The sequence below is a fragment of the Dermatophagoides pteronyssinus genome, unplaced genomic scaffold (genome assembly GCF_027571235.1).
Source record: "Dermatophagoides pteronyssinus isolate colony J.1.1.1.1 unplaced genomic scaffold, Derpt_VIB-CSIC_2022.12 sq0005, whole genome shotgun sequence".
Lineage (NCBI taxonomy): Eukaryota > Metazoa > Arthropoda > Arachnida > Sarcoptiformes > Pyroglyphidae > Dermatophagoides > Dermatophagoides pteronyssinus.
The window spans coordinates 3242824-3265838 of record NW_027461529.1 but is presented as its reverse complement, the minus strand read 5'-3'; the positions used below and the strand labels follow the sequence as shown (position 1 = coordinate 3265838).

Genomic DNA, 23015 nt, shown 5'->3' with positions numbered 1-23015 from the left:
CTGGCCTGGCCTGGCCTGGCCTGGCCTGGCCTGGCCTGGCCTGGCCTGGCCTGGCCTGGCCTGGCCTGGCCTGGCCTGGCCTGGCCTGGCCTGGCCTGGCCTGGCCTGGCCTGGCCTGGCCTGGCCTGGCCTGGCCTGGCCTGGCCTGGCCTGGCCTGGCCTGGCCCTGGCCTGGCCTGGCCTGGCCTGGCCTGGCCTGGCCTGGCCTGGCCTGGCCTGGCCTGGCCTGGCCTGGCCTGGCCTGGCCTGGCCTGGCCTGGCCTGGCCTGGCCTGGCCTGGCCTGGCCTGGCCTGGCCTGGCCTGGCCTGGCCTGGCCTGGCCTGGCCTGGCCTGGCCTGGCCTGGCCTGGCCTGGCCTGGCCTGGCCTGGCCTGGCCTGGCCTGGCCTGGCCTGGCCTGGCCTGGCCTGGCCTGGCCTGGCCTGGCCTGGCCTGGCCTGGCCTGGCCTGGCCTGGCCTGGCCTGGCCTGGCCTGGCCTGGCCTGGCCTGGCCTGGCCTGGCCTGGCCTGGCCTGGCCTGGCCTGGCCTGGCCTGGCCTGGCCTGGCCTGGCCTGGCCTGGCCTGGCCTGGCCTGGCCTGGCCTGGCCTGGCCTGGCCTGGCCTGGCCTGGCCTGGCCTGGCCTGGCCTGGCCTGGCCTGGCCTGGCCTGGCCTGGCCTGGCCTGGCCTGGCCTGGCCTGGCCTGGCCTGGCCTGGCCTGGCCTGGCCTGGCCTGGCCTGGCCTGGCCTGGCCTGGCCTGGCCTGGCCTGGCCTGGCCCTGGCCTGGCCTGGCCTGGCCTGGCCTGGCCTGGCCTGGCCTGGCCTGGCCTGGCCTGGCCTGGCCTGGCCTGGCCTGGCCTGGCCTGGCCTGGCCTGGCCTGGCCTGGCCTGGCCTGGCCTGGCCTGGCCTGGCCTGGCCTGGCCTGGCCTGGCCTGGCCTGGCCTGGCCTGGCCTGGCCTGGCCTGGCCTGGCCTGGCCTGGCCTGGCCTGGCCTGGCCTGGCCTGGCCTGGCCTGGCCTGGCCTGGCCTGGCCTGGCCTGGCCTGGCCTGGCCTGGCCTGGCCTGGCCTGGCCTGGCCTGGCCTGGCCTGGCCTGGCCTGGCCTGGCCTGGCCTGGCCCTGGCCTGGCCTGGCCTGGCCTGGCCTGGCCTGGCCTGGCCTGGCCTGGCCTGGCCTGGCCTGGCCTGGCCTGGCCTGGCCTGGCCTGGCCTGGCCTGGCCTGGCCTGGCCTGGCCTGGCCTGGCCTGGCCTGGCCTGGCCTGGCCTGGCCTGGCCTGGCCTGGCCCTGGCCTGGCCTGGCCTGGCCTGGCCTGGCCTGGCCTGGCCTGGCCTGGCCTGGCCTGGCCTGGCCTGGCCTGGCCTGGCCTGGCCTGGCCTGGCCTGGCCTGGCCTGGCCTGGCCTGGCCTGGCCTGGCCTGGCCTGGCCTGGCCTGGCCTGGCCTGGCCTGGCCTGGCCTGGCCTGGCCTGGCCTGGCCTGGCCTGGCCTGGCCTGGCCTGGCCTGGCCTGGCCTGGCCTGGCCTGGCCTGGCCTGGCCTGGCCTGGCCTGGCCCTGGCCTGGCCTGGCCTGGCCTGGCCTGGCCTGGCCTGGCCTGGCCTGGCCTGGCCTGGCCTGGCCTGGCCTGGCCTGGCCTGGCCTGGCCTGGCCTGGCCTGGCCTGGCCTGGCCTGGCCTGGCCTGGCCTGGCCTGGCCTGGCCTGGCCTGGCCTGGCCTGGCCTGGCCTGGCCTGGCCTGGCCTGGCCTGGCCTGGCCTGGCCTGGCCTGGCCTGGCCTGGCCTGGCCTGGCCTGGCCTGGCCTGGCCTGGCCTGGCCTGGCCTGGCCTGGCCTGGCCTGGCCCTGGCCTGGCCTGGCCTGGCCTGGCCTGGCCTGGCCTGGCCTGGCCTGGCCTGGCCTGGCCTGGCCTGGCCTGGCCTGGCCTGGCCTGGCCTGGCCTGGCCTGGCCTGGCCTGGCCTGGCCTGGCCTGGCCTGGCCTGGCCTGGCCTGGCCTGGCCTGGCCTGGCCTGGCCTGGCCTGGCCTGGCCTGGCCTGGCCTGGCCTGGCCTGGCCTGGCCTGGCCTGGCCTGGCCTGGCCTGGCCTGGCCTGGCCTGGCCTGGCCTGGCCTGGCCTGGCCTGGCCTGGCCTGGCCTGGCCTGGCCTGGCCTGGCCTGGCCTGGCCTGGCCTGGCCTGGCCTGGCCTGGCCTGGCCTGGCCTGGCCTGGCCTGGCCTGGCCTGGCCTGGCCTGGCCTGGCCTGGCCTGGCCTGGCCTGGCCTGGCCTGGCCTGGCCTGGCCTGGCCTGGCCTGGCCTGGCCTGGCCTGGCCTGGCCTGGCCTGGCCTGGCCTGGCCTGGCCTGGCCTGGCCTGGCCTGGCCTGGCCTGGCCTGGCCTGGCCTGGCCTGGCCTGGCCTGGCCTGGCCTGGCCTGGCCTGGCCTGGCCTGGCCTGGCCTGGCCTGGCCTGGCCTGGCCTGGCCTGGCCTGGCCTGGCCTGGCCTGGCCTGGCCTGGCCTGGCCTGGCCTGGCCTGGCCTGGCCTGGCCTGGCCTGGCCTGGCCTGGCCTGGCCTGGCCTGGCCTGGCCTGGCCTGGCCTGGCCTGGCCTGGCCTGGCCTGGCCTGGCCTGGCCTGGCCTGGCCTGGCCTGGCCTGGCCTGGCCTGGCCTGGCCTGGCCTGGCCTGGCCTGGCCTGGCCTGGCCTGGCCTGGCCTGGCCTGGCCTGGCCTGGCCTGGCCTGGCCTGGCCTGGCCTGGCCTGGCCTGGCCTGGCCTGGCCTGGCCTGGCCTGGCCTGGCCTGGCCTGGCCTGGCCTGGCCTGGCCTGGCCTGGCCTGGCCTGGCCTGGCCTGGCCTGGCCTGGCCTGGCCTGGCCTGGCCTGGCCTGGCCTGGCCTGGCCTGGCCTGGCCTGGCCTGGCCTGGCCTGGCCTGGCCTGGCCTGGCCTGGCCTGGCCTGGCCTGGCCTGGCCTGGCCTGGCCTGGCCTGGCCTGGCCTGGCCTGGCCTGGCCTGGCCTGGCCTGGCCTGGCCTGGCCTGGCCTGGCCTGGCCTGGCCTGGCCTGGCCTGGCCTGGCCTGGCCTGGCCTGGCCTGGCCTGGCCTGGCCTGGCCTGGCCTGGCCTGGCCTGGCCTGGCCTGGCCTGGCCTGGCCTGGCCTGGCCTGGCCTGGCCTGGCCTGGCCTGGCCTGGCCTGGCCTGGCCTGGCCTGGCCTGGCCTGGCCTGGCCTGGCCTGGCCTGGCCTGGCCTGGCCTGGCCTGGCCTGGCCTGGCCTGGCCTGGCCTGGCCTGGCCTGGCCTGGCCTGGCCTGGCCTGGCCTGGCCTGGCCTGGCCCTGGCCTGGCCTGGCCTGGCCTGGCCTGGCCTGGCCTGGCCTGGCCTGGCCTGGCCTGGCCTGGCCTGGCCTGGCCTGGCCTGGCCTGGCCTGGCCTGGCCTGGCCTGGCCTGGCCTGGCCTGGCCTGGCCTGGCCTGGCCTGGCCTGGCCTGGCCTGGCCTGGCCTGGCCTGGCCTGGCCTGGCCTGGCCTGGCCTGGCCTGGCCTGGCCTGGCCTGGCCTGGCCTGGCCTGGCCTGGCCTGGCCTGGCCTGGCCTGGCCTGGCCTGGCCTGGCCTGGCCTGGCCTGGCCTGGCCTGGCCTGGCCTGGCCTGGCCTGGCCTGGCCTGGCCTGGCCTGGCCTGGCCTGGCCTGGCCTGGCCTGGCCTGGCCTGGCCTGGCCTGGCCTGGCCTGGCCTGGCCTAACCTAACCTAACCTAACCTAACCTAACCTAACTCCCTAACCTAACCTAACTCCCTAACCTAACCTAACTCCCTAACCTAACCTAACTCCCTAACCTAACCTAACTCCCTAACCCCCCTGAGCGAAAGCAGCTCACGAACCTTCCCTCCCCTAATAAGATGCGGAGATTTCGTATGCATAGTTATGAAAAGTCACGAAAAAGAGAAATAACAATTAACAATTACTTATCTGCGTCTGCTTTGCTCAGTTAAAGGTTCGTGATTCCAGTTGAAGAATTGTTTTATTCTGTTCACTTGTGCACCATTGATTCCATATTGGTATTCTTTTGTCGTTCCAATTGATATTCTTCTGCTGATTCGTTCATTGTTGATAGTGATATATATCAATTCCATAGCAAACACCCGGCAGTGGTCATGTAGGCAAAATTCTGCCCAAAACGCTTTTCGAATTCATTGAATCGAGGCGCGAGCACTGCCGGGCTTATATGTTATCCACTTTGTTTACTACGTTATGACATTTCATAGTCAACAAAACAATCAGCAGACAATATTATTTGGAATACGACAAAGAACCATTTGTTCGATCCAAAGCCAGAAAATATTCGGATAATTCCACGTTGATTGTTGATAACCACAAACAAAAAGCGAGTGATGAAATGTAAACAATATGCGCAGTGTGCATTGTTTTGGGGAATGATTAAGCACTTTTCAAAAATTATGTTTGAAAAAAATGAGTCAATGATGAAATGCGCGTGCTGAACACAAAAAGGAAAATTTAGAAAAAAACTTTTTCGAAAACTTATTGAAAATTTTCAATTAACATTAATTCGGGTCACAATTAATCAGTGGAATTTGTAACAATACACTTTCATCGTCTTTATTTTTTGGGGAATGATTTTTCATTTTTAAGAAAATTTTACTCAAAACAAATTGAAACTGAGTCGATGATGAAATGTAAATCAAAAAGAAAATTCACAAAAACTAAAAACTTTGTTTGGGAAAACTTATCATAAAACTTCTAACTAATAAACATTCAATTATTCGTATCACAATTAATTCGCAACAGAATAATCACACAAAAAATAATTCTATACTCAACAAAAACAACAAGTTTCATTTCATCATCACTTCGTCAACATGCTCACACTGCAGTCAAGTTGACAATTGACAATTTCCTTTTCAACATGCGCTATCCAACGCACGTAGTTTGAGCAGTTGGCGTACTTCATAAACGACATTCAAAGTGGAAGCAACATTCGCATCATGAGAATACAATGAAAAACAAGAGTTTGTTTTTGCCAATAACATTATCATTTTGAACAAGTCTAACATCATAATACCAACGCGGATTCACCGAAAGATACTTGAATAAAGAGACAATGACAATATCAAATTGAAAGAAAACACGGCTGAAAATAAGATTTTCTTTATTCAGTATGATAATCATATTTTGAAAAATGAAAAAATTACAAAATAGAAAAAAATTAATAAAATAATAATAATGATTTGTATAGCAAGTGTATTTGAACTCTGGTATTTGGCTTAGTTGAATGTCGAGCAAAAAGCAATGTTAATATGGACCGATTCAAGGAGTTTATCAAGCAAAAAACTATAGTTAATTTGAGATTTGAGGATGTTTGCATGGATGTGGTTGTCCATTTCAGTCACAGAATATAGTAAGTAATTGGCATTTTGTCTTTGATACAATAAATATGTACAGGCCAGATGCAATGGAAGATTGATAATTGATAATTGATTAAAGACAATGATGGTGATTCAATAAATATTATAGCATGAGTGAGTGATCAATCACATTGTGAATGGCTTGTTGCTCAATTTGTCGATTATTGTGTTGAGAATGGTTGGCGAGATCGATGATTGATCAAACAAACACCGGATTGTTACCCTGTTCATCATTGGATGATTTGTTTTGTTCGCAATCTTTGCCCGTTGCCTTGTCATTAACGATTGGTGATGATGCTGCTGTGGTCGATTTGGTGATTGAATCTGAATCCGAATCGAGCGCATTGGTATTGTTCTTCATTACTGCACAATTGGGATTGATTTGTTCGACTGTGGCAGATGTCGGCGATGATAGGCATGATGCGATCAACACATTCTCTTCGTCATTATTGTTGTTGGTCATAATGACCACTTCTTCATAATCACTTGCTGTTTCGCTAGCATTCGAGTCAATGTTGCAATCAGCAGCAGCAGCACCGTTTCTCGGCGATGAATGATTGGAGGATTGCCCATCCACTTGTCCGGTCTGATGATGGTGGTGATGGGCATGATGATGGTGGTGGTGATGAGAATGGCCAGCGTGGTGGTGACCGTCATTATTACTTAAACGAAACGGTTCGATGGCATCGAAAAATCTCCGGAACGTAAATTCAAAAAACGCATGATCCGGATGCGATGATTTGGCTTTGTTTTTGCCATTATTGTTGTTGTTATTGTTACGGTGATCCAAGTTGGTCATTTTATCACCGAATTCATTGAAACAATTCATGCTGATACAATCATCGGCATCGATCGAATGTAAACGATCCGGACTGACTGGATCAAAATTGGATGTATCCGTATCGAATTTGATTTCTGGCACGTATGGCGCTGGCTGTTCACGAAGATTTTCACTAAAATCTATTTGCTTGAAGAATGCATGCCGCTTGATCTCTTCGGCACCGTTACGTCCAAGACGTTCGCTTTCATCGCAGCATAATTGCTCAATCAATTTGATCACTTCATCCGAAAGTCTTTTGTTCAATATGAATGTGGGGATCTGGAGATATTCCCGCCAACGTATCACCTTTATAAGAATGAATAAAAATCAATCAATGTCTCTCACACTTGACACTAATCATCAATATGGTTACCCTTAATTGAGTATCTTCGGGAGTGTTGGCATAGAAGGGTGGTCGTCCCACCACCATTTCATACAGTATCACTCCTACGCTCCACCAATCACACAGTTGAGTGTAGCCATTTTTGGCCAGCACTTCGGGTGCAATGTAATTGGGCGTACCGACCAACGAGTGAGCCAAACAGCGTTGATGTTCGCGGCGTTTTCGTCGTTCCAATGGTTTGGCCAGTTTGCAATTACAATCGTATGAACTGATCTGTCTGGCCTCCTCTAGATCCATTGAGTCGACACGATCGTGATAATAACGAGAATTGTGTGTCCAACGGAATCCAGTGCAGAGGCCGAAATCGGTCAGCTTGATGTGGCCATCCTTATCGATGAGCACATTATCCGGTTTAATATCACGATGAATGAAACCCATTTTATGTACACTTTCTACAGCCAAAACCAATTCGCCAATGTAGAATCTATTCGCAAAACAAAAGTCAATCAATGAAAATATATGGGAAAAAAAGATCTGTTGGTCCCGTACCTGGCCAACGGTTCGTCAAAGATATTCTTTTTGATGAGCAATGACATAAGATCGCCCCCAGGAATGTAATCCATAACAAAATAAAGATGTTTGTCATCCTGAAATGAGTAGTACAGTTTCACCACCCATTCGCAATCGGCTTCCGCCAATATATCACGTTCAGCTTTCACATGAGCCACCTGATTACGTTTGAGCACATCATCTTTACGCAGTGTTTTCATTGCATACAGAACATTGGCGTCCAATTTGCGAACAAGTGCCACCTCACCGAACGCGCCCACACCGATGGTTTTGATTTTGGAAAACATGGAACGATCCATCTTGGCCCGTTTCAGCCGTATATAGTTGGATTCTTTCTGATAGAGCATCTGTCTCAGGCCCAGTTGATCTTCTTCGGACAGACGTGCCTTTTTCATTTCCGATTCCAGTTGCTCACGACGCTTTTCTCGTTGCTGCTGTGATTTGATCACATTCTCCACATGCTGTTCCATGTAGAATTTGAATGCAGCCGGCGAATAGTTTCGCACTTTGAATTCGCGTCTTTCTTTTTCCTTGGCTTTCGACAGATTCTTGCGCGTAGGAATGGGCGATTGATGGGTACGTTTGTTGCTGCCATCCTCGGTTTGTTCGAACACATCACGGCAACCATCGTTGCCATCATCATCACATTGTTTGCATAGATCACAAGTGTTGCCATTACTGCCATTGCTCGATTGTTGCTGACAAGTTTGGCAATCATCACTATTATCATTATCGTTGTTGTTGTTCACATTCACAATCGATGTGGCAGTCGAACTGGCACTATTTTCATGGCTTGATGTTGTTGTGGATCCGGTGGCCATCATCTTGGCAAACGGTTGTTGGCCGTAGATGGAGGCCGATAGTGATTCATTGGTGGTAGTCGAATAGGTGGACGAATCCAACTCATAATCTTCACCACTGACATTATCCGATGTGGTCAACGATTGCAAATGGCCACCGTGCAGATGCGAAAGAGAAGGTGGTATAGGAGGTGCATGATTAGCGTGAGTATTATTATTATTATTATTATTATTGTTGTTGTTGTTGTTGCTGGTGTTGTTGCTACTGCTGTTTGGCTTGGGCGGTAGAGGTGGTCCAGGTGCAGATTCACCGGATGGCGGCAAGCCAATACGTCGATTAGCTGCTACGGTTGAAACAGTTGAAACAGCAGTAACCGCTGCGGTGGCAGGTGATGATGATGTGCCACCTTGTAATGCACTAATCTGCGATGTACAGATGCTTTCCACCGTATTGACCAGATCACAGTTTTGAGATGAATTACACAATGAGGAAACATGGTCGCTGGTTGTGGTTGTGGCCACCGCAATGCCAGTAGCTGATTGAACATAGGTGGAGCAATTGGCACCATTTCCAGTGACATTACTGTTATAAACAACACGTTGTGCTGCTAATGCTGCCATCGACGATGCATAGCTTGGTGGATCGGTTGTTGGAACCTGTATTGCCGCATTAGTTACATTGTTGTTTGCAGTAGCACCACCACTACTGGAACCATTACTCAGACCGGATAAGATTTGCGCTATCGAATCGTTCTGACTGACTGACAAGGAATAAGGGGGAGGTGGCGGAGGAGGCGGTGCCGACACTGCCGCCGATGATGATGCTGCAGCCGCTGTAGGCGGTGGTGTGGGCGATTTACATGACATATCCGAACTTTGCGTCTGCGAATCCAAACTTTGAGTGGACAACATCAATCTGGTGTTGGAGAATGACAGTGCCGCCATTCGATTTTGATTCTGCTGTTGTACGGCAGATGAATAAGGTGGTGGTGGAGCGGCATGATATCCTGTATCCGATTTGTTGGCCGTCGTCGATGATTGATGATGGCCCGATGACGATGATGACGATGAAGAGGGCGGTAGGGGAAGTGGCTGATTTGCTTTGGCCATGGATCCGCTTGGATATGGAGGCGGATTTTTACTTGTCGATAACGATGACCGAGACATTGATGAGGATGACATTGAAGCGGGCGATACTGATGAACAGGATGCCGTATAGGCGGGTGTAGCCACATGAGCCGAACCACATGACGAAGGAGCTAAAGTTAATGGAGCTTTGGGCTGTGTCGCTATACCGGTGGGTGTTGTTTTCTGATTCATACACATCACTGTCGATATGGACATCGAGGTGGATTGGGATGATGCTATCGATAGTTTGACATTGATTGGCGGCAACGTCGGTGCAACGGCTGTCTGCAATATCGGTTTTTGGACCTGTTGTGATTTGACTGATTGCATTATGATCGGCGATTGAGATATGGCTTGTCTGGCCGACCACGGTTGCAAAGAATGTTTGGCTGTTTCCGATTGCGGCGGCAATGGCTGCGCTCTTCGATTCGTCGATGACGATGTCGACGATTGAGTATGAACGCCTATCGATGATGTGGATGAGATTGGCGACGATAACTTGCGATGATTATATTCCGATTGATTTTGCTGCGACTGATCTTGTCGATGCGTCTTGGGCGGTGGTGACAACACCGGAATGGATGCGTAATCCGAACTCGAACTGATAGTGGGTGTTGGCGATTGTCTGCCCGAACTACTTGACGCTGCATACGACGGCGGTGGACTATGAGCAAAACTTTGACTGGAATAGGCCGATAGCAAACTGTTAGTACTGCCTGTATGAGCGGTGGCCACTGAATTCATATTAAGATTGTGTAATTTTTGCGTCACCTGGGAAACCAAACCGGTCGTGGAATTAGTGACAGTGGATTGAGCTGTGGATGTAGCTGATGAACTGGCTGCTCCAATAATCGAATTGAATGCTATATTGGCTGCTGCAGCTGTGAATCTGGAATTTGCAAATGAAATCGGGCTGCCACCACGTTGCGGTGATGATGAGGATGCAGACGAGGCATAACTGAATGCGTTCGGACGACACTGCACCGTGTACGACGGGGTACTGGTCACAGTGGTGGATGTTGTTGAGGCAGTTTGATTCTTGCATGACACAGTGTTTGAGCCGGATGCTATGGTAGATATCGTGGCCATCTGATTGGTGATGTAATTTTTGATCTGCATCAAATTAGTTTCGTTCGCTTTCGATGAAGATGATTCAGATGAAGATAACGTTGCCGATGGATGCGGCTGTGATGGTGGTATAGGAGGTGGTGCAACTGTACAATTCGACGTTGGTCTATGTGGTGGCAATGGGGGTGGCGGCAATGGATCGGTCGGTCGAAATGGCGGTGGCGGCGGCCCTGCAGATAAATTTGCTGAAATCGTTGGTGATAATACACGGTGTGCAAAAGTTGCATTGGCTATGGATTGCGGCTTATTGATCGCAGCTTGACGATTAGTCGATACAAAAGATGATTGTTGTTGTTGTTGTTGTTGCTGCTGCTGTTGCTGTTGTTGTTGTTGCAGCCTATGGTATTGAGTTGCAGGTGATAGGACATTATGAAGGCTGGAACAATTGGAAGATGCTTGCGATTCCTGTGTGGCCAATGGTGGAGGCAGTGGAGGCGGACCAGCACCAGATTGACCACAGAGACCGGATGAAGATGAGGAATAGCAAATCGAATCGAGCGATGACATCTGATGGATGCTGCCATTACTGTTGCTTCGTTGCTGCTGCGGCTGTTGATGAGGATGGTGATGATTGGCAACAATGGCATGATGATGATTGCCAGCAAGGATAGCGTTATTATTATTATGATTAGCACCGTTAACCATGACAATTGGACTGTCGGATCGCACTGAACTGGATGCACTTTTCTCACTAGTCGCCCCGCTGTACAAACTCTGCGCATCCGAACATTCAAACATGGTGGTCATCATGATTGTGGATGCCGATGATGATGATGATTTTTTATTGATCACTTTATGCGAATATTGCTGTTGTTGTTGTTGTTGTATACGTTGTTGATCGATCACAATAGGATGCTGTTGTACTTTATGATGATGAGTATAATGACATGATGATGATGATGATGAAGTATGATGATTGGTGTTCGATTCCATTTCTGCACCACCTTTCAGTTTATCCTGCATCATTGAAAGCAAAGCCTAGTGAACAATCATCATCAATAACAATAACAAACATAACAGTCCAATCTTACCTCGGAACCACCAGTTTCAAGTACCCGTTTGATTATCTGCTGACGATTCACATCGTTCAACAAAGTCGCTGTTGGTTGATGATCATTGTTGTTCATCAGCGGTTTCGCTCCATGAATGGATGATTGTTGTGGGTAGATATTGTTGTTGTTGGACTGGTGGACATTATTATTATGTTGCTGGTGATAGCCATGATAGCCATGATGAGCATGATTATCATGATGGTAATTGGCATTTATACTGGATCCCACCATGGGCGGCGGCACCAACGGCAGCGGAGATGACGATTGCTGCGGCTGGCCACTTCGATGGCCACCACAATCCGATGCATTGGCAAACGGCTTCAAAGAATTGCGAATCTGTTCCAACACATTACGTTTGTATTTGCCTTGTTGCTGTTGCGTTTGTTGGGACGGTGATTGGCTTTGTTGCTGTTGCGGTGAGTGGTGATGATGCGATAGTTGTGGTTGTTGTTGTTGGTGAGGATGGAGCAGAATGGTATGCTGGTTGTGGTGATGATGTTGATTATTATGATGATGGATGAAATGATGATGGTGATTACCGCTTCCGCCGCCATTATTGGTATTGTTGGCATTCGACTCCAGTCTTGAATTGATTGGACCTGTGTTGGCAGGACCAGTTTGTGAACTTCGGATCATCAATAATAATGATAACGATTATGGTCAATGTTAATATCAATACAAAGGCAAATGGGATATTATTGTCGTAAGAGAGGTATCATCATTTCGAAAGACAATATGCATGGTGCGGTTGCAAATAGAATTGAGTGAGGCAAATTGTTGAGTAGACGTGGCAATCAGTTGTACTTTGGTATTGGAATCCAATCGAGCAGCATAGTGTTTTGGTTTGGTTTGGTGTCGAGAAACATTGAGGAAATGGTCATTCATTCGATAATAGTTAATCTATTTATCATTTTTGTTTGTACTGATTCATTGCATTCATTTGCACTGGCAGGTTGCTTTAAGCCATTTCTGATTCCTCATTCCATATGGCACCATTGTTTCATTCAACAATCGAAAATCTGTTGGGAATAAAGAAAAAATATCAAACACGTCACTTTGTTTATTGAACCAATATCAATATCTTAATCATGATACACCCACTGTCATATCCAATTTCCAATTTAGAATAGAATGCCGATACACACACAGCACACAAGTCATTTCAGAGAAGAGAGAATGTTTGTTTGTAACTTTGAAATTCTCCGTTTGTCTTTGCATCCTGCATCCATCCACCCACACACATACATGGTTGTTCTAGTCTATGCTATTTATAATTTGTTTTGCTTTCTCCATTTTCTCAGTCATTTTTGCATATCACATACTGAATGGATGATAAACAGAAGCAAAACTATTTGCAAATGAAATTGACAAATTCTTGTCGATCAAAGCAAATGTCAAAATTCCATCATAGCCCAGACAGTGAAGAAATGGTCCATCAGACAATTGACATTTTCCAACCAAAATGTCACTCATGCTAATGATGCGGCAGAAAATTTTACCCACAACAAAACCTCACCTTTTTCTCTAATGTATGTTTGATCTTTTTGTTTTGTCTGTCTAGGAATTTATCAAAGTTTATTTGCTGTCTATCAATCGGATGAGTATTGATCAATCAATTAATTAATAGCATGTGATAGTGACCTTGTGCTATGTGTGTTTGATGCAATCCAGATTACAGATGATTATCAAATATTTCAAAAAACACATTCATTACCATAGAGAAACAATGTTATGATGATATTTTCACTTGTTTGGTTATTTGTTCACTATTTTTGTTGGTTAAAGCAATCAATGATCACAGCATTAAATATGTTATGTTTATCTTGCTTGGCACACACTTATCGAATCAAGAATTTTGGTTTGGATGACGTTATTTCAAGTTGGCTTTCACAATTGTTGTTTATCATTGATGAGTATAAGATTGTGGAAATGGTGATCATATGGCGGAGAATGGATGATTCTATTGTCTAATAATATTGTTGTGAAAACAATATCCTCTGATTGTTGTTGTTGTTCACATCTTGAGCATCATCTTTTTCTTCATCATCACCATCATCACCATCATCGTCAAAATCGTTGTCGTCGTCGAAAAGATGAGCCAAATTATCGAAAACATAGAAGCATCCACATTAAGCATATACAAAGACGACGACGATCATAACAACAACAACAACGGACAAAATCAACTAGTCGTCCATCACAACACACAAGAATGCAACAACAAGAAAAAGAGGCTCGCTTCAAACCAATGATGATTGTGAGAGAGAGTGTATGTCAAGAATGAGATGCTCCAATACATATATTGGCAACAAAGCAACAGATGAAACAAATATCTGCAGAATGGTCGTGGCTAGGCACCACATTCATTGATTGGGATAGAGAAATATCACTAATACCACTAATATCACTATATCACTATATCACTATACCACTGTATGATATATGGTTCAATGCTGCAATTTAGAGCAAACAAACAGGCTAGAGCATCCTATGCCATTAACATTCTTGTTTCCATTTCACGTAAACAAGCAAAACTTCATTCATTTCGGCTCACACATATCGATGACGATAATGATGACGAAGACCACGACTACTAACAGCAACCACCACCATCAACAAATAAATTATTTGGCCTTCATCATCGCCATCACTATTTGCCTGTTGCATTTCGTTCGTTTGCTTTGTTGTTGGCTGCTCGTTTAGCATTTCAGTGCTTAGTTTAGTTTGTTGCTTGGTTATCGTTAACCACCACACACGCCACACAACAGCTTATTTTCCAGTTGCATTCCATTCTTGAGTTTTTCCCCTTTTTGGTCAATTTTCTCTGCCCCATTCATTCATTCGCTCGCTTTCTTGACAATGTTCCCGACACGAATAATGGTGGTAGTGGTTTCCAATTTCGTTTGTTCCTTCATTCATTTCGTTCGCCATAGCTCATTCCCAGATTTCGTGCTTGGACCCTGAAACACACACACACACAAAATGAACAAGAGTGGTGAGGACCGTGCGCAATGGCTATTTCGTTACCTTGGTTCGATCACAATCACCAACCTAACACAACTCATAAAACCAGCATCTGGACCTAGAAGGAAAAAATCATTTTTTATTCAATTCAAATAAACACAAGTTTTGTTTGGAAACAGAGAAAACTTTCATAGAGAATGTTATGCGATTTAAATTGATGAATGAATATACAATGGCCATCTGCCGATGAGGATTTACATTTTTCAAACAAATCAAATCAATCGCTGTCCAATGGCGATGGAATGATCGATACCCAGACTCAATTTGAGCACATATGTTGGTATTGATATCTGAAATAGATCAATTATATAACCATTCACCATGAATTCATATGAATACCTACTCTGTATGGAAACATCATGTCATGTTTGGAGCCGATTCCAAGATTGGCACGATTATTCTTGCCCCACATGAATAATTCGCCTTTATCTTTGGTTAAATATGATACAATTATCATGGTGGTCATCATCAAACCAATGCACTTACTGTTGATGGCACCAAAATGATGTAAACCGGCAGTAATGCTGCTAACACGTGTATCCCTATTCAATATATTACGACCGAATAGATTGCCATTCAATTCGCTTGGCATCACCTTTTCCCGTATACTGGGTCCGAATCCAAGTATTCCATAACCCCAAACAAATACCGAACCTGAGCCTGATTATCCATCAAATGATTATCATTAAGTCAACCAAACCAAACAAATTGCCTACCATTCACTAATGCACACATTGAACCGGCAGCCGCTACATCGCACACTTTTCCAATCATATTGTCATCAAGTCTAACATGTTTGGATGTATGAATTTGCGTGTCATTCGTATTAGCCATTGCTAGCTGTCCATATTCGTTATTACCCCAGCCAAACACTTGTCCTTTATCTTAGAGCAAACAACATTCAATGTGATTGTAAATTTCATTCGAATCATTTACCATTGATGGCCAGCACACAATCACCGGCTGATGAAACCTTGATGATTCGTTCATTTTGAACATCGCCGATAACTTTGGATAATTTCCACGATGAACGATTCGATCCTTGACCCAATTGACCATCATTACCCCAACCAAATGAATAGACAACACCGGATTTAGTGAGCAATAGTGTATGGTCGAGACCGCAACAAACATCTATGATAGGATCGCTTTCATCGTAGTCAATCCGATGAACACGTTTGGAGGCAAAATATTTTTCATCATCCACGATGGGACGTCCGCACTGACCGAATGAATTGTTACCCAAAGTAAACACTAATTTGAAGATAGGATAGATTTGCCTTGATTAAATATAAACACTTACCGTTGGCATGATTTGTCAGACATACAGTATGAGCGCGACCGCATGCTACTTTAATCACCTTTTCTGCATTTTGTCTATTTCTTTTGGTCGAATCCAATGGCAGATCGATTGGTACTGGCTCGGCTACACAAACCAAAGGCTCATTGGAATGGTTGAATTGGCAGCCAATCTGCGAGTCGGTATTAAGACCACAGCCAAACAATACATGTGAAGTGCCGTCATAGGTGGCCGCAATCACAGTGAAACCGGATCCCGCTGCTACATCATAAACATGACATCGAGGATTCACAAATCTTAGACGTTGTGGTGCTCGTATCACGGTCCGCTTTGGCATTTCCAGTTGACCATCCGCTTTCTGCGATCGACCAAAAATGCTGTGACGACCTAGCGCGCCGGTTGCTGAAAATCCCCAACAAAATACCGATTTGGATCGTTTTGTTGAATGTTTTTCTCCCGCAAATTCATATTCTTCCATGGTGGCCACTTGTTCCGGGTCTTGTGGACGCATTCGAATTTGTCGAAATTGGCTGACATGAATACATTTGTACAATCGTCTGCCATATGACTTAATCAACAACATTTTCAATCCAAACTAATCAACTTCTCAGTATTGGCACCATGTGTTTGGTCATAAACAAATCTACTATAGCGCCATCTTTTGCCTGCTGATAAAGTCAAAGTTTGTGATAATTTAAATGTCTGAAAATTGCTAATTTTATTAGAAAATAAAAATGTCAACAAGGAAAGATATGATAGTTTGGAAAAAAGTGTCACATTTGTCGTAATTGAGCCAATCGTTTGGAAAGTTCATCCTGATCGGATGATGCAACTGCAGTGGACTTGCTGCCAACGGTTGATTGATTGGCCGATGGCAATTCCATGTTCAATTCGAGGCTGAAAACAAAATGAATGCATTATATTAGTTATGCTAATACAAATGCAATGACATAACATACCCGGCTTCATCCGCTACTTGGTGCATCAATGAATCCACTTGATTTTCCGGTGTGGTTATCGTTGTCGAACTGCTAATGGAATTTTCCATAGTGGTGGTTTGCACATCGAGATCTTCGAATTGTTTTTCGAATTGGTCCATGATTTGGCTTATTTTTTCAAGATTCATCGAACGCATAGCCGAATCCATGGCCTTAGTTACGCCTGCGATCGATTGTGTAACACGTTTAGTGGTGACAGCCGTTTGCACTCGTGATGCGACAGCATCGATTCGAGCTGACATTCGTAAATAGTTTAACGATTGGTTCTTCTGACGGATAGCATTCTCGGCATGTATGCGAGCACCCTCCATATTACCTTTCTGGATGGCTTTTTTGCATTTCAATTTCTCAACCGATTCATCTTTCAGGCATTTTTTCGAATTTCGTTCCAATTCTTTGGCCGCGAATTTCAAATTGAACAAATGTTCTTGGCAAATCAAAAACATCAAGTTTAACGCCCATTCTGGATTACAATTTAGAAAACTTACTTTCCATCGACATGATGATGATGAATCATAAAACAAAACACACACTTTGATTGATTGATTAACCACTTTGATATTTGTTGGTTGTTTGTCACAACACTGAAATTACGTTCTTTGCACAACTTTATCAACAACAAACAGAAATGCGAGTCTAATCCATTGTGGCACCATCTATCGCTTTTCGAACGAATTTTTTTCATTTTTTCGCAAAAGTTATTTGATAGCAAATGGCACGATTTAGTGCTAAAAGAAATGTCGATAATGATCATTGTTATGTGAATTCCAGAAATAAACAAGCAAAAAGATCATATGCCTCTGATCAATGATGACTATCGCCAATGCAAATGCCAAATACATGCACACGGAGAACTACACTATCCAACCAAACCAAAAATGGATGGAAATACCGCCCATTTCTGGAACACGTAGACCAATCAGAACATTTTCTGGTTATGAACCATGCTCCATACATGTTTGCTTATATAGATGAAAATCAGCGAAAAGCATCCAAACCAAAATTATTATCGTTGCAATGATTGCCAAGGCAGAATTTCTTCGATGAAACATTCGAATCTTGTATACGAGAAACAAGAAAGATGAAAGTGAAACGATAACAAAATTTTAAAATAAATTTCAATGTGCAATTTTCCTTCAGTCGATATGGTGATGGCGATCATCAATCCAATCCAAACACGATCGGGTTAGTTAATCAATATTTTGTTGTCTCACCATAATTATAAGCCACCACCATCATCATCATACCAAACAAACAACAAACTGACTATTTAACTATTTTCACATTCCAACCCATTTAACTAACTTTTCGACTGATCTGAGGAATCTTGTTTGCAAAATATGTAATGTGTCACATACATGTTTCAATCAATCTATTTATCAATCAATCACTCGATCCTAAAATGTGCAGTGTGTGCTCAAATCTTGATTGATTTTCATTTCAACTCTTTTTCCTTAAATTGAAAAATCATATTTCAAATGAATCGATTCGAAAGTCCAACCACTGGTTTGATGACTAATTCATCAGAGCCAACCATTATGGCTGACCACAACAATCCCAATTCCAATAGTCTTCACCATCAATATCATCCGCATCCGCAACATTCCATCATATCACCATCAAGCAGTACCAATTTGTATGGCGACAACAACAACATTGCATCATCACCGTTGAGATCACAATCATCGTCGCCGACCAACAATAATAATGGTCACTATTTCAGAGCAAGTCATTATCAACAAAGATCCGGTTATTCACAACCTACAACAACGACATCGGAAGCAGTTTCCTCATCCTCATCTTCATCATCAATCGATCCACATGAACAAACAATATCCACAACCAACAATTATTTCGCGCAAAATATAACCAAATTGGAACAATCCCCGCCAGATAACAATGTGGCTAATTCCATCGATTACAACAACAATAATGGCCATGCATTCTACAGTGATGCCCTCAATACATCGAAAGAATCCCTGACAATCATTGATCCGATGGATAATAAGACTGGTCAAGATTCTTCAATGATTATCACCCAAAATGACGATGATGACAATGACGACGACGAGGATGACGATGATGATGATGAGGGTATCGATTATGATGATGACCATAACGATGATGCCGATATTGAGGATGGTGACGACTATGATGACAATGGTGACGCCATTATCGATGATTACGATGATGAGGATCATTTATCAAACATACAAACCATCTATCTATCGGCCAATTCCATTCTGCATAGCTATATTCAAACCGACATTATGACATCCATTAATCAACATTTCCAACGTTCATTTGCATTGCTATTCAATACCAAACAAACGCCATCACAACAACAATCATCATTCACTAATCATGTTGTACAGGCTTCCGCATCTCGATCATCCACTAGTCCCAACGGATCATCATCATATGATCATTCCAATATCTACGATAAAAGCACCGGTAATGTTGAGCGAAAAGATTGTTTTTAATTAATTTAAATTGCCACATCTTCATTTACAAAGTTTGATTTTGCACACTCGTCATGAATGCCAGCAGATCATTATTTGAACAGAAAAAGCAAAGATGTTTGGAATTTCTTTCCATTAGTGATTATCGAGAGCCAAATATTGTCATTTTCCTTATCCCGAAAACTTTTTCGTTTTTTTGTTTGCGCCTCAATTCAAAAAGAACATTGGCCTTAGCATTGGAATTTTTCTTTCGCTTTGTTCAATCATCAAACATCGTTGACAACATTTTTTGTCGGTGTTGTTTGATGATGATGATTAGTTTGGAATGTAGACAGCACACACACACACACACACACTATGCCAAAATGAATTCGATTCATAAACATCATCATCGCGACCGAATACGGCGACGCAACCATGAAAAAATTGAATAAATATTGGACCTATAATGCCATCACATTCATTCGATAAACTCCATTTCCCTTTTCTGAGCAACTCGCCCAGAATGGAAATGCAAGGATCATCTTTATTTTTATCATTTTCCATGACCTTTGTCTTTTTGTGGTCAGCAAAAACAAAAATGATAAATTTACCATTTTGTGACTGGGTGGCCAAATTTCTATTGGTTGATTGCCACTATCACTCTCATAATCGTTTAGTAACAATCAAACCGAACAAACGCTTCAATGCGAAAATCTGTTGGATTTTCTGTTTGATTCGAATGACCAAACAACTATTTGAAAAGTCTAATCTCATCTGACCTTTTATTTGTGGGTCTCATGCATGTTGATTGTGGCCAATGACCATTCTATTACATTCTAATACATCGCTTTGTTTCTGGCTAATCTAAATGAGTTTTTCATTATCAGTTGGGAAAAAATTAATTCTGTTATCGAGATCACGTGCAACCTACGAAACGAGAAACAATGATTTTGTTTTGTCATTTTGTTATGCTAAAATATTGTTTGCTTTTTTCTTGTGCTTGTTCAGCAGATGCAGTCTACAGTGGAAATGACAACGGTGCAAATAGGAATGATGAACATCAACCGGAAAATGCAAAACATTCGAAAGACGATGATAATGATAATGATGGCCATTTCAGTGCTAACAAAAAATCGTTATCCGCATCTTCCTCATCATCCTCGTCTTCGGCTATGGTCAGTAGCTCAACATCACCGGTGAATCATAATCAAACAGCAACTACCACAACAACAACGGCCATGACAGTAGCAAAATCAATAGATTCCTCATTGGATGCAAAGCGTTGTTGCAGTCGAAATAGTGACAACAGCAATAACAGTGCTAGCAATAATAGTGGTTTATTAATCTCTACCACCAATTCGAATGACCAAAGTCCTGATTCGAATCCAAATCAATCCATGATTGATTCGAGTAATGGCAAATATATTGCATATAATCAAACCAAATCCCATCATCATCGGCCCCGTTATCAATTGTGCAAACGTCGTTATCTGCGACGATTGCAATTGCTCCATACACCAATGATTAAACGCAAATTGCCCGCTTCATTTTGGAAATTCAATTCCCCTTTTTCCTGTTATTATTATGCTGCGCCACTTTATCCATCCACTCAACAATCCAATGCGGCAATGACATCGGCAAATGCTGTTGTTGTGCCTGCCAATCCAGTGATCGGTTCAAATTACAGCACATATCAGTCGGCCGTTAATCCAAATCGTCATGGTCAACTGCAACAACAACCCTCGTATGAGAGTCAAAATCCATCATCATCATATGGATCGATGCATCATGCTGCTGCATCTAGCCAATTCGAGTCATCCGCTTATTCCACGGCTATCACTGATCAGATATCATCGTCGTCGTCGTATCCTTTGTATGAAAGCGATTCCTTATCCAATCGATTGAAAAGTTTGGATGATGTGACCGGCAATCACCAATCAATTAGCCAGTTGCACACACAACATTCTTCATCATCGGCTTATAGTGCGACAAGACCATTGTCTTTATCAGTATCGATGACCATCGGTGCATCAGCATCATCGATATCGCCCACAATCACTACCACATCAACTACCACTTCGGCAATCTCCACTGGCCAGGCATTGACTACCACAACATTCGCATCGACTAAACCATTGGCCGCCACTGCTGCGCTGGCCACATCGTTAAACAACAATGATCTTACCTTGGACATGTCCATACATATTTCACCAAACATAACGCTTACGGCAGCAGCAGCGGCAGCCGCTGCGGCAGCTACCAGTGGTACCGCAGCGTCGCATCATCATAGTCATCATCTGATGGGATCGGTCAATCCTACCAATAATAATAATAATAATTCGAATTGTGATGCTGCTTTTGCCAACGATCATCATCAGTCCTCGTCTGGCAGTAATAATGCGTCGGCAGCTGCAGCGGCAGCCCTTTACCATCACCACCATCATCACTATTCTCCCAATCATGGTCATCATCACCATTCTAGCTATTTGGGCCTTTTACAATCAAGTTTCAATAGCGATTCCTATTACTATCACCATAATCATCACCAACATGCCAACAATGCTAAATCAACAACAGCATCCTCATCATTCGCTTCAACACCACCGATAATGTCCAATAATCAATCCTCCACTGCTTTGGTCAATCCAATGATGGTCAATGATTATTCGCATGCATCGCAATCATATGCTTCTAGTCTTTATCCGCCAACAGCATCATTAGCGCCCACACAATCATCCTCCCAATCATCCCCATCATCAACCAATTCGGCCACTATTGCTACTGATGCTTGGAGCCGATATCAGCCTCATCATCATCAGGGTTCGCATTATCCCACATCCTTCACTCAAATGATGGTCCAAATGCAACAACAGCAACAACATACTGGACCTTATTCTCATGCACAGCATCGTTCCTGCTATTATCCAAGTGAGCAATACCATGGTCACAATCAGGATATGATGGATATGACCAATCCTTCTTCATATCCCAATGAAAGCCATTCTTCATTGGCTCAGTCCGGTTCGGTTGATCCGTCATTGGCAGCTATATCATCTTCCAACTATCCACCATCATACCATGGCCATTTTCAATCACACCCTCAGCATCTTGATCAAACCGAATCATTGAATCAGGCCTCTCATCCGCATCATCAACAGCAGCAATATCAGCAACAACAACAGACACAGCATTCAGCATTTACCGCATCAACACCGTTCATTGCAATGGCTGCTGCCGTACGGAGTTATCATGATGTATTCAATAATTCCAACAATATCAATCACACTACTGGCCATCCTTGTCCACCTGTACCATCCACAGCAACCGCTGTAACTAATGACACAACACCAGTGTCCACATCAACATCAGTGACTGTTTGATCAATTAATTATTACTTAACACTTTTTGCCAATATTACACAACAACCATAATCAATCAATAAGTGTTGGCACGTGCGCCAACCAACGCGTGGCGTCCTTATTACCAAACAATATTTAATATAGAATATCATCATCACCATTCATGTCTTTTTCCTTCACATAAATGATTATGAATTTTATTATTATTTATCTCAAGTAATTCATTCAATCCATTGCGAAACATTATCTATTATTATTAAAAGAAAAAACAAACATTTTATTCAATGTTGAAAATATCATTATTATGGCCAGCAGCACGTGCAGCCGATTCCAGCTAGATTTTACACCTGCCATTGCTAATAATTATTCATTTGGCCAAATAGTAATCATCAACCATTATAGTGTTTGCTTTTTCCTTTCCACCATTATGATTGATTCGTTAGGCTTATCATCATTCCAGTAACAGTTCCATATTTTGACTATTTTTCAAATGATCGTTATTGTTTTTTCCTCGTCCCTGATTTGTTTTTTCGCTCACTTTCGGTCGACTGTTGACTTTGAATGGAATTAATTATTTCTGGATCGACGATGCCTCTCTTTTTGTTTTGGTAATCGAATTGAATGAAAGCCATGTAATTGGCCCGAGTCACAATTGCTATCATTTGTTGGTGTATGAAAATCAATTTAG

At 46.6% G+C, this 23015-nt stretch overlaps 4 protein-coding genes across 8 annotated transcripts; 1 reads left to right on the top strand and 3 right to left on the bottom strand.

The window, feature by feature from the left end:
• Positions 1 to 5088: 5088 nt before the first annotated feature.
• Positions 5089 to 14334, bottom strand: LOC113797097 (uncharacterized). Of its 4 annotated transcripts, XM_075819993.1 has the most exons (6): positions 14230 to 14334; positions 12917 to 14162; positions 11182 to 12221; positions 7074 to 11128; positions 6555 to 7008; positions 5089 to 6487 (listed from the first exon to the last, which is right to left on the bottom strand). In XM_075819993.1, the coding sequence occupies exons 3-6, from the start codon at positions 11836 to 11838 to the stop codon at positions 5561 to 5563; spliced, it is 6093 nt and encodes a 2030-aa protein (XP_075676108.1). In that variant the 5' UTR covers positions 11839 to 12221; positions 12917 to 14162; positions 14230 to 14334; the 3' UTR covers positions 5089 to 5560. The 4 variants fall into 4 exon arrangements, with proteins under 4 accessions (XP_075676108.1, XP_075676110.1, XP_027203224.2 ...); XM_075819995.1 differs by lacking the exon at positions 12917 to 14162 and having other exon boundaries at positions 14230 to 14250; XM_027347423.2 differs by lacking the exons at positions 12917 to 14162; positions 14230 to 14334 and adding an exon at positions 12719 to 12839.
• LOC113797100 (RCC1-like G exchanging factor-like protein) lies at positions 14286 to 16194 on the bottom strand. The gene is made up of 6 exons (XM_027347426.2): positions 15530 to 16194; positions 15163 to 15480; positions 14943 to 15110; positions 14713 to 14886; positions 14570 to 14655; positions 14286 to 14516 (listed from the first exon to the last, which is right to left on the bottom strand). Exons 1-6 carry the CDS (start codon positions 16107 to 16109, stop codon positions 14439 to 14441), a joined length of 1404 nt encoding a protein of 467 aa, XP_027203227.1. The 5' UTR covers positions 16110 to 16194; the 3' UTR covers positions 14286 to 14438.
• A 25-nt stretch (positions 16195 to 16219) lies between these two features.
• Positions 16220 to 17172, bottom strand: Chmp1 (charged multivesicular body protein 1). Its single transcript, XM_027347428.2, has 3 exons — positions 17013 to 17172; positions 16486 to 16951; positions 16220 to 16423 (listed from the first exon to the last, which is right to left on the bottom strand). Exons 1-3 carry the CDS (start codon positions 17023 to 17025, stop codon positions 16300 to 16302), a joined length of 603 nt encoding a protein of 200 aa, XP_027203229.1. The 5' UTR covers positions 17026 to 17172; the 3' UTR covers positions 16220 to 16299.
• A 68-nt stretch (positions 17173 to 17240) lies between these two features.
• On the top strand, positions 17241 to 22612 carry LOC113797099 (uncharacterized). Of its 2 annotated transcripts, none has more exons than XM_027347425.2 (2): positions 17241 to 18978; positions 19980 to 22612. In XM_027347425.2, the coding sequence occupies exons 1-2, from the start codon at positions 18003 to 18005 to the stop codon at positions 22346 to 22348; spliced, it is 3345 nt and encodes a 1114-aa protein (XP_027203226.2). In that variant the 5' UTR covers positions 17241 to 18002; the 3' UTR covers positions 22349 to 22612. The 2 variants fall into 2 exon arrangements, with proteins under 2 accessions (XP_027203226.2, XP_027203225.2); XM_027347424.2 differs by having other exon boundaries at positions 17242 to 18978; positions 19977 to 22612.
• The last annotated feature ends 403 nt before the right edge of the window (positions 22613 to 23015 follow it).

What these genes read in the sequence shown, in the direction of transcription:
- LOC113797097 (XM_075819993.1), bottom strand. Translation starts at nt 11,838, where the DNA reads ATGATCCGAAGTTCACAAACTGGTCCTGCCAACACAGGTCCAATCAAT. An exon ending in TTGAAACTGGTGGTTCCGAG is followed by an intron (nt 11,129 to 11,181) that starts GTAAGATTGGAC and finishes ATTGTTCACTAG; the next exon opens with GCTTTGCTTTCAATGATGCA. An exon ending in CCGAAGATACTCAATTAAGG is followed by an intron (nt 6,488 to 6,554) that starts GTAACCATATTG and finishes ATTCTTATAAAG; the next exon opens with GTGATACGTTGGCGGGAATA.
- LOC113797100 (XM_027347426.2), bottom strand. Translation starts at nt 16,109, where the DNA reads ATGTTGTTGATTAAGTCATATGGCAGACGATTGTACAAATGTATTCAT. An exon ending in TCTGACAAATCATGCCAACG is followed by an intron (nt 15,481 to 15,529) that starts GTAAGTGTTTAT and finishes TCTTCAAATTAG; the next exon opens with TGTTTACTTTGGGTAACAAT. An exon ending in ACATGATGTTTCCATACAGA is followed by an intron (nt 14,517 to 14,569) that starts GTAGGTATTCAT and finishes GATCTATTTCAG; the next exon opens with ATATCAATACCAACATATGT.
- Chmp1 (XM_027347428.2), bottom strand. An exon ending in CAAGTAGCGGATGAAGCCGG is followed by an intron (nt 16,424 to 16,485) that starts GTATGTTATGTC and finishes TTTTGTTTTCAG; the next exon opens with CCTCGAATTGAACATGGAAT.
- LOC113797099 (XM_027347424.2), top strand. Translation starts at nt 18,003, where the DNA reads ATGAATCGATTCGAAAGTCCAACCACTGGTTTGATGACTAATTCATCA. An exon ending in TATCTACGATAAAAGCACCG is followed by an intron (nt 18,979 to 19,976) that starts GTAATGTTGAGC and finishes GTGCTTGTTCAG; the next exon opens with CAGATGCAGTCTACAGTGGA.